The sequence below is a fragment of the Amblyraja radiata genome, chromosome 26 (assembly GCF_010909765.2).
Source record: "Amblyraja radiata isolate CabotCenter1 chromosome 26, sAmbRad1.1.pri, whole genome shotgun sequence".
NCBI classification, from domain to species: domain Eukaryota; kingdom Metazoa; phylum Chordata; class Chondrichthyes; order Rajiformes; family Rajidae; genus Amblyraja; species Amblyraja radiata.
In genome coordinates this window covers 34,951,741-34,966,880 of record NC_045981.1, presented here as the reverse complement: position 1 = coordinate 34,966,880, position 15,140 = coordinate 34,951,741, and the positions used below count along the sequence as shown (strand labels likewise).

Genomic DNA, 15,140 nt, shown 5'->3' with positions numbered 1-15,140 from the left:
TTAATGATTTAAAACAATTCCCCATTCTCTCTGCTGCCCCCGCTGGCGGCAGGGGGGCGGGACAATAAAACCCGGAAGTGTAGTCCCTCACTCAGTCTCTGCCAGACCCAGGAAGCGAGAGGGTCACGGCTCTCTGAGCTGCGAATAACACTGAACGCACGTCTACACCACGGTGAGTCCCCTCGATGAGGCTGTAAGGTGGCTGCTGCCCAATTGTTTGCCTCGCCTTTTTGTGAGTTTGTGTTCACAAAATGAATTTTGGTTGTCGGGTGGCTGCTGCCCAATTGTTTGCCTCGCCTTTTTAAAAAGTTTGTGTTCACAAAATGAATTTTGGTTGTCGGGTGGCTGCTGCTCAATTGTTTGCCTTGGCTTGGCTTTTAAAATCGTTAGCTGCAACAGTCAGCTGCCAGCCCAAGAATCCGTTCAGCCCACAATGTCTATACTAGCCCTCTGGAAACCAGTACCTTCGGCCCGCAACACCCATACTAATATGAAATATATATATATATATATACTAGACTAAGTGGGACCCGTCGGGTCCCAGCATCACACGGGAGGGCTGGTCACCAACGCAATATTCCACCTCTCCACCAATTCCAATATTGCTCGCCAGTGGGAGGGCTTTCTGTTGCGCTAGTATGGGTGTTGCGGGTATATATGTGTGTGTGTGTGTGTGTGTGTGTATCTATCTTCTATCTATATGACGACAAATTCTGATCTTGACCGCTTTTGGCCCGCTGTGGCGTAATTTCCGACAGAATGCCGCCATCTATGGCCGTCATATTTGGCCTTTTCGCTCATAGCTCCGCCTTCCGGGAGCGGAGGATTTTTCCCGTCGATGAAAAATGAGAGATATTAATGTTTTTACAAAATTCCCCATTCTCTCTGCTTCCCCCTGCTGGCGGCAGGGGGAGGGACTATAAAACCCGGAAGTGTCGTGCCTCACTCAGTCTCTGCCAGACCCAGGAAGGGAGAAGGTCACAGCTCTGAGCTGCGAATAAGACTGAACGCACGTCTACTCCACGGTGAGTCCCCTCGATGCGGCTGTAAAGTGGCTGCTGCCCAATTATTTGCCTCTCCTTTTTATTTAAAAGTTTGTGTTCATAAAATGAATTTTGGTTGTCAGGTGGCTGCTTGCTGCCCAGTTGTTTGCCTCGCCTTTTTTTTTTAAAAGTATGTTTTCACAAATGGATTTTGGTTGTCAGGTGGCTGCTTGCTGCCCAATTGTTTGCCTTGGCTTGGCTTTTAAAATCGTTGCAACCATTGGCTGCCAGCCCAAGAATCCATTCGGCCCACAATGTCTATACTAGCCCTCTGGAAACCAGCACCTTCGGCCCGTAACAACCAACACTAGCGCAACAGAAAGCCCCACCCCCCAACCCCCCACCCCACTGGCGAGCAATATTGGAATTGTGTGTGTGTGTAAAATACACACGCACACACAGATATATATATGTAACAGTGAGACAGGTACATGGATAGGACAGGTTTGGAGGGATATGGACCAAACGCACGCAGGTGGGACTAGTGTAGCGGCGACATGTTGCCCGGTGTGGGCAAGTTGGGCAGAAGGGACTCTTGTGTGTGTGTGATCTTCCCCCCCCCCCACCCCCACGTCCTTCTTAGACACTTAGACGTGTCTTCTTGGAGATTTTGAAGAGGAGATTAATCACTGGCCTGACCGAAGAAGGAGTCCAGTGCTGTTCGGTGACCTTGTAAACCAAGTTTCCATGAAATTAAATAAATCAACCAATTAATAATGCTCTACTAGAATCTTACTTCGGCAGACACTATCAGAATGAAGCTCCCTAAACCAATTAACCTACCATTAATATGCTTTCTTTTTTTTTTTTGGAATTATCAAATAAAACCTTAATCGTTGCTGCTACATAACCATCAAAATCAGTAAAGTTCATGTGATAGGAGCAGAATTTGGCCATTTGGCCCATCAAGTCTGTTTTACATTTTAATCATGACTGATTTATCTTTCCCTCTCCTGCCTTCTCCACATAACCCAGACACCCATGCTAATCATGAACCTGCCAATCTCCGCCTTAAAATATCCATTGACTTGGCCTCCACAACCTCGTGTGGCAATGAATTCCACAGATTCACCGCCCTCTGGCTAAAGAAAAATTTGTCCTCGTCTCCTTTCTAAAAGTATGTCCTTTTATTCTGAGTCTATGGCCTCTGGCCCTAGATTCTTAAAAATAGCGGAGTCGGGGGATATGGGGAGAAGGCAGGAACGAGGTACTGATTGGGGATGATCAGCCATGATCACATTTAATAGCGGTGCTAGCTCGAATGGCTTACTCCTGCACCTATTGTCTATTGACTCCCACTAGTGGAAACATCCTCTCCACATCAGAGAGAGATATTCTAAATACTGCAAACCCCTATTATATATAGCCTGTCCATCACAAACACGCCTATCGACTTACCACCAGTGCTTCTTGCGGCTGAATGATTCCTAGATCTATAGGATCTTGTTTATGTTTATACAGCGTATTCCCACGTACGGCTACTTTAAAAGTTGGGCCAGGTGGGTTTGAGGCTGCTCATGACCAATCGTGAAATTTGGACATTAGCAATGTGTTTGTACGCACTAAAATATGTCCTTATTGCAAAATAATAAATATGTTTTATCTTCCTTTTGTTTAAAAAAAAAAAAAAAGTGATCTTTACATATTAATATGCATCTCACCATAAACCAAATTAATGTGTGTACTTCCAGCCTCAGCTGAGAAAGAACCGGTCAAGACGGCTGAAGATGCTGTGGCGAGATTGTCAAAGGGCAGCTCTGCTGTGAAGATGCAGGAGGTTCCCAAATGCAACACGGGATGTGCTGAGAACCTGCTTGGCTTCAAAGGCGATGCTGAACCTTCAAACGGCCTCTTTTCCATGTTTAAGGTAATGGCTCCCCGCTATCACTTAACATGTTTACTTTTCATATCAGGAAGGCTACAGCTCACCCCCTCCATGACACGCTAGTCACCCTGAGGAGCACCTTCAGCAACAGTCTTGTTCCACCAAGATGCAGTACAGAGCGCCACTTTTTCCCTGTGGCTATCAATCTGAACAACTACTTCCCCCCCCCCCCCCCCCCCCCCCCCCCCGAGTTTAGGAGAGTTTGGAAAAATGTCACGTTGAAGACCTCATTCGACTATGTTGAAGACTAGCTTCGACTAGCTTCGGGAAAATTGGACACCGAATAGTGGAGAGTGAAGACGACCACCTTCGATCTCCTTCGACCTCCCTTCGACTATGTTGGAAGGGAGACTTTAAACTAGAACGGTTGGGGGGAGGGACTCAAATAGAGAAAGCTAGTAGACAGTGTGTGAGGCAGGAGGCAGAGAAGGGAAGCACTCAGACCCAACATGTAGGGGAGAAAGAAGAAAAAGATAATAGAGAATAAGAGGTGGTGGGTTTCTTAAATGTGTATATTTTAATGCTAGGAGCATTGTAAGAAAGGTGGATGAGCTTAGAGCCTGGAATGACACCTGGAAGTATGATGTTGTGGCGATTAGTGAAACATGGTTGCAGGATGGCTGTGATTGGAAACTGAATATTCCAGGATTTCGTTGCTTCAGGTGTGATAGAATTGGAGGGGCAAGAGGTGGAGGTGTTGCATTGCTTGTCAGGGAAGATATTACAGCAGTGCTTTGGCAGAATAGATTAGAGGGCTTGTCTAGGGAGGCTATTTGGGTGGAACTGAGAAATGGGAAAGGTGTAGCAACACTTATAGGGGTGTATTATAGACCGCCTAATGGGGAGCGAGAATTGGAAGAGCAAATATGTAAGGAGATCGCAGATATTAGTAGTAAGCACAAGGGAGTGATTGTGGGAGATTTCAATTTTCCACACATAGACTGGGAAACACATTCTGTAAATGGGCTGGATGGTTTGGAGTTTGTAAAATGTGGGCAGGATAGCTTTTTGCAGCAATACATAGAGGTTCCTACTAGAGAAGGGGCAGTGCTGGACTCCTGTTAGGAAATGAGACAGGTCAGGTGGCGGAGGTATGTGTTGGGGAACACTTCAGGTCCAGTGATCACAATACCATTAGTTTCAATATAATTATGGAGAGGGTCAGAACTGGACCAAGGGTTGAGATTTTTGATTGGAGAAAGGCTAACTTTGAGGAGATGCGAAAAGGATTTAAAAGGAGTGAATTGTGACATTTTGTTTGATGGGAAGGATGTAGAAGAGAAATGGAGAACATTTAAAGATGAAATTTTAAGTGTACAGAATCTTTATGTCCCTGTTCGGTTGAAAGGAAATAGTAATAATTGGAAAGAGCCATGGTTTTCAAAGGAAATTGGACACTTGGTTTGGAAAAAGAGAGAGATCTACAATAATTATAGGCAGCATGGAGTAAATGAGGTGCTTGAGGAGTATAAAGAATGTAAAAAGAATCTTAAGAAAGAAATTAGAAAAGCTAAAAGAAGATATGAGGTTGCTTTGGCAAGTAAGGTGAAAGTAAATCCAAAGGGTTTCTACAGCTATATTAATAGCAAAAGGATAACGAGGGACAAAATTGGTCCATTAGAGAGTCAGAGTGGACAGCTATCTGCAGAGCCAAAAGAAATGGAGATAGTGAACAATTTATTTTCCTCGGTATTCACCAAGGAGAATTATGTGAGGTAAGGGAAACAAGTAAAGTAGCTATGGAAAATATGAGATTCAAAGAAGAGGAAGTACTGACACTTTTGAACAATATAAAAGTGGATAAGTCTCCAGGTCCTGACAGGATATTCCCAAGGACATTGAGGGAAGTTAGTGTAGAAATAGCAGGGGTTATGACAGAAATATTTCAAATGTCATTAGAAACGGGAATGGTGCCAGAGGATTGGCGTACTGCGCATGTAGTTCCATTGTTTAAAAAGGGTTCTAAGAGTAAACCTAGCAATTATAGACCTGTTAGTTTGACATCAGTGGTGGGCAAATTAATGGAAAGGATACTTAGAGATAATATATATAAGCATCTGGGTAAGCGGTCTGATTAGGAACAGTCAACATGGATTTGTGCCTGGAAGGTCATGTTTGACTAATCTTCTTGAATTTTTTAAAGAGGTTACTAGGGAAATTGATGAGGGTAAAGCGGTGGATGTTGTCTATATGGACTTCAGTAAGGTTCCACATGGAAGGTTCAATTGTTGGGTATTAATGGAGGAGTAGAAAGATGGATTCAACAGTGGCTGAATGGGAGATGCCAGAGAGTAATGGTGGATGGCTGTTTGTCAGGTTGGAGGCCGGTGACTAGTGGGGTGCCTCAAGGATCTGTGTTCGGTCCACTGTTGTTTGTCATATACATCAATGATCTGGATGATGGTGTGGTAGATTGAATTAGTAAGTATGCAGATGATACTAAGATAGGTGGTGTTGTGGATAATGAAGTAGATTTTCAAAGTCTACAGAGATTTAGGCCATTTGGAAGAGTGGGCTGAAAGATGGCAGATGGAGTTTAATGCTGATAAGTGTGAGGTGCTACATCTTGGCAGGACAAATCAAAATAGGACGTACATGGTAAATGGTAGCGAATTGAGGAATGCAGTTGAACAGAGGGATCTAGGAATAACTGTGCATAGTTCCCTGAAGGTGGAATCTCATGTAGATAGGGTGGTAAAGAAAGCTTTTGGTGTGCTGGCCTTTGTAAATCAGAGCATTGAGTATAAAAGTTGGGATGTAATGTTAAAATTGTACAGTACAATACAATACAATTTATTTGCGTCACTTGAACCTCATTCCGGTTGAACCCAGGTCGTTCCGGTTGGAGGCCGCACCACGGTGCTAGGCCCCAATGACAACGGAGACCCGACAGGGAAAAGGTCGGGTTCTCCGTGCAGGGGAAAGATTTAAAAAGTTTCCCTCACCCCCGCCCCCCACATACCCAGTTTAAAAAAAAGCACTTTAAACTCCATTCAAACATTCAAACGCGACAAAAAAAAAAAAACGACAGACGGACTGCGGAGGCCGCTGCGACGTGAGTCGTGCCGCCCACCCAAAAATTGGTGAGGCCAATTCTGGAGTATGGTGTACAATTTTGGTCACCAAATTATAGGAAGGATGTCAACAAAATAGAGAGAGTACAGAGGAGATTTACTAGAATGTTGCCTGGGTTTCAGCAACTAGGTTACAGAGAAAGGTTGAACAAGTTAGGTCTTTATTCTTTGGAGCGCAGAAGGTTAAGGGGGGACTTGATAGAGGTCTTTAAAATGATGAGAGGGATAGACAGAGTTGACGTGGATAAGCTTTTTCCATTGAGAGTAGGGAAGATTCAAACAAGAGGGCATGATTTGAGAATTAAGGAACAGAAGTTTAGGGGTAACATGAGGGGGAACTTCTTTACTCAGAGAGTGGTAGCTATGCGGAATGAGCTTCCAGTGGAAGTGGTGGAGGCTGGTTCGATTTTATCATTTAAAAATAAATTGGATAGGTATATGGACGGGAAAGGAATGGAGGGTTATGGTCTGAGTGCAGGTAGATGGGACAGAATAAGTGTTCGGCACTGACTAGAAGGGCCGAGATGGCCAGTTTCCGTGCTGTAATTGTTATATGGTTATATGTTGAAGACTCCCTTCGAATTACCTTCGACTACCCTCGATTACGTACGAATAACATGCCGACCTACGTTTTTTACTCGCGGGCATTTTTCAACATGTTGAAATAAACGCCGCGACCTAACTGAGGCCTCGAGTACGCGAGGACTACTCTCGAGCATGAAGGAGAGTTACAAAGACCTCCTAGGACCTTGTCGACCATGCTGCGAGTATGAGTCGAGGCAAACTCTTCTGAACTCGCGGATTAGGTAGCCACAGGGACAGCCCCTTAACTTAACGGGTCAGGCAGCATCCCTGGAGGATATGGATAGGTGAATTTTCCGGTCAGGACCCTTCTTCAGAAGAGGAGATTAGTTTAACATGGCATCAAGTCTGACACAGACTTTGTGGGCCAAAGGGTCTGTTCCTGTTCTGTACTGTTATATGTTGTAACAGAATATTATTGTTTATTGTTAGGTCAGTTGAACACAAGAGTAGGGAAGTTATGCTTCAGTAATTTAAGGAAGGGCATTAATTCCAAAGATTGGATCATTTGGGATTACTTAAGGGCCTGTCCCACTGTACGAGGTAATTCAAGAGCTCTCCCGAGTTTAAAAAAAAAATCTAACTCGTAGTAAGCACGTAGAATGTACGTCGGAGCTCGGGACGTCTTTTAGCAGCTCGTAACGCTAACGGCAGGTACTCGGGAAACGCGGTAAGCTCGTGAAGATTTTTCAACATGTTGAAAAATGTCCACGAGAGCCCCGAGTACCTACGAGCGGCTATTACCGTAATTCTCCGAGTTCGAATCAGGGGAAACGCGGGACTTTTCCTCTTGTCCTGGAGCAGTGGTTCTTAACCTGGGGGTCGTGACCCCCTATGGGGGTCGTTTGGGGCTTTGCTGGGGGTCATGAAGGGGACACAAATAACATATCAATTTGTTGAGCCCATGCATAGGAACCTAATAAAAGTACATACCACATACAGTATTTTGTTCGCGTATGCGCGTACTGGTGCCAAAAAGGTTAAGAACCACTGTCCTAGAGTCAGTAGCCTTCGATTTAAGACTAAAATAAGTAAATAATTTCCTTCAGAAGGTCATGTCTTTGGATCCATCAAATGAAAGCAGAGTTTTTGAATGTTTTCAAGGTCGACAGATTCTTGATAAGCAAGGAGGTGAAAGGTCACTCGGCAGGGAAGTAAGGTTGGAAAAATCGTACCATACACGAGTACATCAGGTCGTGCGAAAAGGAGAAGGGAGACGAGTGCAGAATAGTGTTACAGCTACAGAGGCAGTGCAGATTTAAAAAATAGCTAGAGCATCAATGCGGTAGATTGGAAGATCTGGAATTCATCCTCGGCTTATCAGAAGTCTGTTCAAATAACAGTGGGGGAAGAAGTTGTTCTTGAATGTGGTGGTACGACCAGAAGCTTGTGTATTTACTGCCCCAGGGGCGAGGGGAGAAGAGAGAATCACTGGGATGCGAGTGGCCCTAGATGATGTTGGCTGCTGCCCTGAGGCTCACTATAATGGCAGCAATGAAAGTGTTTGCCTTGTGCACTAACTAACGCAGTAGGAGGCACAAGGACAGGGCTCTCGCTTAACTTTTTTTCCTTGTTGCCAGCTGGGCAACCTTGGCAGCTTTTTAGGTTGCCAAATGACAGTTTAGGTGGTCATTTAAGATGGCTTGCATGACGCGTGCGATAATGTGCTCGGACGAAGTGCGTAGTTACCAGTCGGAATTATGCTCAATGAAGCATTCACATATTATTTCTGCCTCAAATAAAGTCACAAACTAACATATTCACCAATCAAGACACGATATATACCACAATGACATGCAGAAAAATTATTATACAGTATCTCAACTCTTTTTACACATTGCAATTAATGCAATTTTTATTATTTCTTTCCACTTCCAAACAAAAATGTGGTTGGATTATTCAGCGTATGATCAACGTGTCAATAAATCCTGGACCTTGATAACATATATGCTTAACCATGCACACTACAGATTGATGCAAGCATGTTTTCTGTGAAGGACAGAAAATGATCATGACATGGCCATAGCATGGGTCGTTATTGCTATTGGTACAGAAACACTCTCACTTCCCACACAATTTATCCACAACAAAATATACAGGTTGCAAGGAATTTTCTAAAGGCATTTTATGATAATAGCTGACAAAACTGACTATACCCATCTGACAGGTTAAACATTACACTAACTAACAAGAAATGGCCAAAGGACATAACTGCAGCAAATGTTCTTTTGGTAATATATTTAAAGGGGGGGGGGGGGGGAATTAGTGCGTGTTGGTTAGAGTATGTAAAATTGTGAGGGGAGCGCAGGGGATGACAGTGGGTTGAATGGGGGGGGGATCTGTGCAGGATGGATTGGGGGAGCAGTGCAGGATGAAGGGGAGGAGCAGTGCAGGATGGATGGGAAGGGGGGTCAGTACATGATGAATTGGGGGACCAGTGTAGGATTGATGGGGAGTGGCAGGAGAATCAATGCGAGGTGGATAGGGAGATCAGTGCAGGATGAATAGGTAGGGGGAGGGGGGGAGGGGGGGGTAGATGAGGAGGGGAGCACAGGGGATGTCAATGAGGACTGAATAGAGGCAGGAATGGGGATCAGTGCGGGATGGAGAGGATAAGGGGAGTGGAGGGGGGCGTACAAGAGAGGGGAAGGGGCAGAGGTGGGAAGGAAGGTCAGCGCTCCTCGGACAACACTGGCATCATCGCTCAAATCGCTATCAAAATATGGAGGGGACCGGGTGACACAATATCTTGGCGGCCGCACGCGCACGCGCACACACGCGCGAGACTTCGGAGGCCCTGTGAACGATAATTTCAGCTCAATCTAGCGCTAAATGCAGCTCAACTCTGCCTGTCTCGACTACCGCCCTGTCTCAATCCAGACGGGGACAGGCAGAGTTGAGCTGGGTTTAGTGCTGCTTCTTTGCGCTGGCTGGGGGCACCGCGCCTGTCTGACTCCCGACGTCTCTGGCCATCCCCGGGCGTGGGGAGGCTCTCGGGTGGGGACGGGGATGGTCCAGTGGCGGTTTGGCCCGCCGAGGGTGTTTTGGCACATCTCCCTCCTCCAATCACCGCGCTCTATCCTCAGCCCCCCCCCCCCCTACTTCCGCCTCTGACCGACACCTCCCTCCTCCAAGGGTTTGTTTTGAAAGCGCCGTTGGCGAAGTGGCAGCAGCGGCCGCTAACAGCAAAGATCCTATAGCGTTATCAGGCCGGGCGGGGTACGGGAGGAGGAGGAGATGGAGCTGCTGCTGTGCGGGGCCCGTCATTCGCTCCGACCCTCCGTCACGCCACACTTAGCATCTTTCCCACGGTATATCTTCGGTATAAACCAAGTTGCCAAGCCGGGCATAATGACTCGGCGTTTAGGTTACCCGGCGGCACTTTGAGCGGTCAGTGGCACCCGGGCAGCTAATTTCAAGCCGTGAAGGAACTGCAGGCGCTGGAATCTTGAGCAAAGCGCAAAGTGCTGGAGTAACTCAGCAGGTCAGGCAGCATTTGTGGAGGGAATGGGCAGGAGATGTTTCGGTTGGAACCCTTCTTGGGATGTGCTTTTGTAAGAGAGTGTGTGGGTGGTGTCTGGGGCTGCGTTGTACTGGGAGGGTGGGTAAGTTCATGTTCATTTATTGTCACATACGCCAATTAGGGTAGTGAAACTCACTGGCCAGGTCAGTCATACAATTAAAAAAGCAACAGACTCATAAAAACACATTTTATCATAAACATCCATCACAGTGACTCCTACACATTCCTCACTGTGATGGAAGGTGAAATAGAGTTCCAAGTCCTTCCCTTGTTGTTCTTCCTTGGCCTCGAGCCCCCCCCCCCCCCCCCCCCCCCCCCCCCGTCAAGGCGTTCAGCTCCAGCATCGGGGGGTTGTCAGCTCCCCCGCGCCGAGCAATCAAACCTCGCGTCGGGGCTGGTCGAGCCTTCTGCGGCGTTGGAGCTCCCGACTAACCTCTCCCGAGACTGCGAGCCCTTGATGGTAAGTAAGTCCACAGGCCGCGGTGGGAGCGATCCCAGGCAAGGGATCCGCTCCGATGGTAAGTCCGCGCCCCGCGGTAGGGCTCACGACAGTCCGAGGCGGCTTCCAGCTCCAGCGATGGTAGGCCGCAGAGCCTGGAGAATGTGATCCGAATATTGATCACATCTCCGGGAAGGTAAGGACCTGGAAAAAAAGGTTCCCCCGACCCCTCCCCCCCATAAAACAAACAGAACATTAAAACAAACACTAAAAATAACAAAAAAGGGGTAGGGGTGGGGATGCCACAGCCATTGTTCTCCTGTTACTGATCTGTGCCCCTGCCATTTGTGATCTGTGTTGCAGCGCGACCCCCTCACCCTGGAGCAGTGGCGAAGACAAGTGCAGGTCCTGCTGGAGTTCCAGCGGCGGCGACTGGACTTCATCTTCAGCAGCCTGGAGTTCCTTCTGCCCCTTCCACAGCGCGTCGTTCCCCATCCAAAGAAGCTAGAGAACGAGATCGGCCCTTCCGCCCGCAATCCCCAACAGAAAGCCGGTGATTTCCCGGCCAACTCCAGCCCCGTAAAAATCCCAGGCAGGACGAAGCACTGCAGGAAATCTGCCCTGTTCGACGACAGTGACTTGTTTGACCGAGAGCTGAATGACAGCAGTGTGTTTGTTACGTTGCCAAATGAAACGTCTACCTCATCGTCTGCTGTTGACAAGGTGCTGTCCGGAGGCCGTGCGAGTGCAGCGAATGAGAACGTCCCCCCCGAGAGCAGGTTTGGTCCCTCAGTCGGCACGGTAAAGAAGCCGAGGACATTGGCACAAAAGAGGTGCAGCAAGTTAGTGTCGTCGTGCCTGGGGTCGCTGGCCGCGTTCGCCGACACGCTCTCGTTCCTGGACTCCTACCTCAGCGGTGGGGCGGGGGAGAGCGAGGGTTTGTGTGGACGGAGCAGTTACCACTGGGCCGCCGCGGAGATTAAAACGGGCATGTTGGATGAGCGGAGGCTGGAGCCGGGAGACTGGTGGAGCTTCCGCCGCCTCGGGGAGGTGAGAGCCAGCGTGGAAGCCTTGAGCTGGAGTCAATGCCGCTCACAGATTACAAGAACCCTGGACTCGTCCGGCACCAAGTGCACAGAGCCGGGCGTGGAGGCGATGCAGGAGCTCACGCTACACGTTTCAAATCACCCAAACAGCAACACCACCTTCACAGATCACCTGCACTACCACAACAGGTGTGTTTAGTTTATTGTCACGTGTGCTGAGGTACAATAGACAATAGGTGCAGGAGTAGGCCATTCGGCCCGTCGAGGCAACACCGCCATTCAATGTGATCATGGCTGATCATCCCCAATCAGTACCCCGTTCCTGCCTTCTCCCCATATCCTCTGACTCCGCTATTTTTAAGAGCCCTATCTAGCTCTCTCTTGAAAGCATCCAGTGAACCTGCCTCCCCCGCCCTCTGAGGCAGAGAATTCCACAGACTCATCACTCTCTGTGAGAAAAAGTGTCTCCTCATCTCCGTTCTAAATGGCTTACTCCTTATTCTTAAACTGGCCCCTGGTTCTGGACTCCCCCAACATCGGGAAAATGTTTCCTGCCTCTAGCGTGTCCAAGCCCTTAACAATCTTATATGTTTCAATGAGATGCCCTCTCATCCTTCTAAACTCCAGGGTGTACAAGCCCAGCTGCTCCATTCTCTCAGCATATGACAGTTCCGCCATCCCGGGAATTAACCTTGTAAACCTACGCTGCACTCCCTCAATAGCAAGAATGTCCTTCCTCGAGTACAACAAAAGGCTTTTGTTGCGTGCTATCCAGTCAGCAGACCCTTCCATATCTCCGTGTGTGTGCGTGTCTCTCTCTCCCCTAACTCAGTCTGAAGAAAGGTCTCGACCCGAAACGTCACCCATTCCTTCTCTCCAGAGATGCTGCCTGTCCCGCTGAGTTACTCCAGCATTTTGTGTCTACAGTGTAAAGCAGCACCTTCAATTCCTTCCTAAAGAGTGGAAAGACATTACAGATTTCAATCGATCCATTCACAGTGTACAGATATGTAACTGTACACTGATTGTAATCATGTATTAATAAGTGAATAAAGTTTAGTGCAAGACAAAGCCAGTAAGGTCCGATCAAAGATAGTCCAAGGGTTACCATTAAGGTAGATAGTAGTTCAGCACTGCTCTCTAGTTGTGGTAGGATAGTTCAGTTGCCTGATAACTGCTGGGAAGAAACTGTCCCTGGATCTGAAGGTGTGCGTTTTCACACTTCTGTACCTCTTGCCCAATGGGAGAGGGGAGAAGAGGGAGTGGCCAGGCTGCGACTCTTGTTTTTGCTCTGCTTAGTTTAGAGATACAGCACAGAATTAGGCCCTTCGGCCCACCAAGTCCGCGCCGACCAGTGATCGCCCCATACACCAGCACAGTTCTACACGTGCAAACTCCATACAGACAGCACCCACAGTCGGGATTGAACCCGGGTCTCTGGCACTGAGGGGCAGCAACTCTACTGCTGTGCTACCATGCTGCTTCATATCTTTTATAATTGATAGACACAGACTGCTGGAGTAACTCAGCGGATCAGGCAGTATCTCTGGAGAACATGGATGGATGACATTTCGGGTCAGACTTCAGACGGGTCTGAAGAAGGGTCCCTCCTCAAAATGTCACCTATCCTTTCTCTCTAGAGATGCTGCCTGAATTCCTGTTACCCCAGCATTTTGTGTCTATCTTTGGTATAAACCTGCATCTGTAGTTCTTTGTTTCTACATTGTGCCTATTGTAACTACTTGGCAGGTCTGGGTGTGTGTACTTCCCCTTCTCCATATTTCATTGTCATGTTTAGGTTTATTATTCTCACTCTTGCCATTTTTAATAACGTGATCTCCAAGTATTTCCCAGATATTCTGTCACCTTTTCTAAGTTGATGCCTCATCTCCTGCATTTCCTTATTCTCATTCCCTCTAAATTCTGTTGATGTGACATCTCTGTCCTGAGGAAGTATCTGTAACTGACAGAATATTTCCACTTTACGCTGACTTGAGGAATCGCAGATACATGAATAGGTGACGTTTCGGGTCAGAACCCTCTTCAGACGGAAGGTTCCCGAACTGAAACATTGCCTATCCATGTCCTCCGGAGATGCTGCGTGACCCGCTGAGTCACTCCAATACTTTGTGTTCTCCACTTTTCTACTTCTGTTTGGTCATAATGAAAGGACTTAAAGCATTCGGGTTTGGGTTCAGTCCAAGCTAAACCCTAACCTTGTCTCCTGGTTTCAACATTCCTCACTTGAAGATAATTTTTGTCGACTTTGTGATATTCTGTGGTTGTGAGAGAATAATATGTACACAAGTTCTTCTCTTTGTTCGAAAAAATGTGGAAGTTCAGTAAACCTCCGTTCTGTGATGCCACAAATAGAATCTGTTCCAATTGCTGACCGGATTTAGCTGTTGACGTTTGTTCTCTGTAGGATGATGTTCCTCAAAATCCAGGAACCGTCTCATGTGAGCTGAGTGTACAGAATTCACACCGCTGACAGTTTGTGTTAAAATTCCTATTCTACAATCTGGCACTCCTTGTATGAAAGGCAGTAGCTGGCCCAGAATGCCGGCATCGATGCTGGTTAGTAACAAGCTGAAGAGTTTGAGCTTTGCTTAGAATGAGCGGGACCTGCATACTTCACTGTCCGGGTCTTGGCACTGTAAGGCATCCTTCTGCCTTACTGTAAGGCAGTAACTCAACTGCTGTGCCACCATGTGGCCCCATAATCCAATCTATTCACTCTGGAGAGTCCCTCCTCCATGGTCACCATTCCTTCCTGGCATCACCTAATTTGCAATGCATAGCCTCAGCACCCACCATGTGGGATTGGGGTCGAGACCCTTCAGCATTTCAAAAGTAGAGGTTGTCAGAAGGGTCTCGACCCGAAATGTCGCCTATTTCCTTCGCTCCATAGATGCTGCCTCACCCACTGAGTTTCTCCAGCATTTTTGTCTACCTTTGATTTTCCAGCATCTGCAGTTCTTTCTTAAACATGTGGGGTTGTGAGGTGTGTTTCCATCTGAAGGTAGAGACAAAATGCTGGAGCAACTCAGCGGGACAGGCAGCATCTCTGGAGAGAAGGAATGGGTGATGTTTCGGCTCGAGACTCTTCTTCGGACAGTCTCAACCCGAAACGTCACCCATTCCTCCTCTCCGAGGATGCTACCTGTCCCGCTGAGTTACTCCAGAATTTTGTGTCTTTTTTTCTTGATTATGACTTGTAACTTCTCTACTTTTGAAATGCTGACACTCATAAGCTTTTTCAACCCACAAACTCCTTATGAAAAATTCTACTCTATCTGTGATTTACACCTGTTCCATATTTTCCCCCATCACCTGCAGGACCAATTGCAGATTAATTATTGGTTCATCCGATTGATAAAATGGTCCTAAAAAAAAACTGCAGATGCTGGAAAAATGAAAGGTAGACAAAAATGCTGGAGAAACTCAGCGGGTGAGGCAGCATCTATGGAGCGAAGGAATAGGCAACGTTTCGGGTCGAGACTCTTCTTCAGACTGATAAAATGGCGCTGGAATGTAGCAAGTCTTTG

The 15,140-nt window shown here is 47.2% G+C and overlaps 1 protein-coding gene across 2 annotated transcripts in view; it reads left to right on the top strand.

Moving 5' to 3' along the window:
* Window positions 1-15,140, top strand: part of atad5 (ATPase family AAA domain containing 5) — a 73,671-nt gene that overhangs the window by 55,547 nt on the left and 2,984 nt on the right. For both annotated transcript variants that reach the window (XM_033044660.1, XM_033044659.1), the window contains exons 21-22: window positions 2,735-2,910; window positions 10,910-11,781. In XM_033044660.1, the coding sequence (XP_032900551.1) occupies window positions 2,735-2,910; window positions 10,910-11,781 (1,048 nt within the window). The remainder of the gene's footprint in view (window positions 1-2,734; window positions 2,911-10,909; window positions 11,782-15,140) is intronic.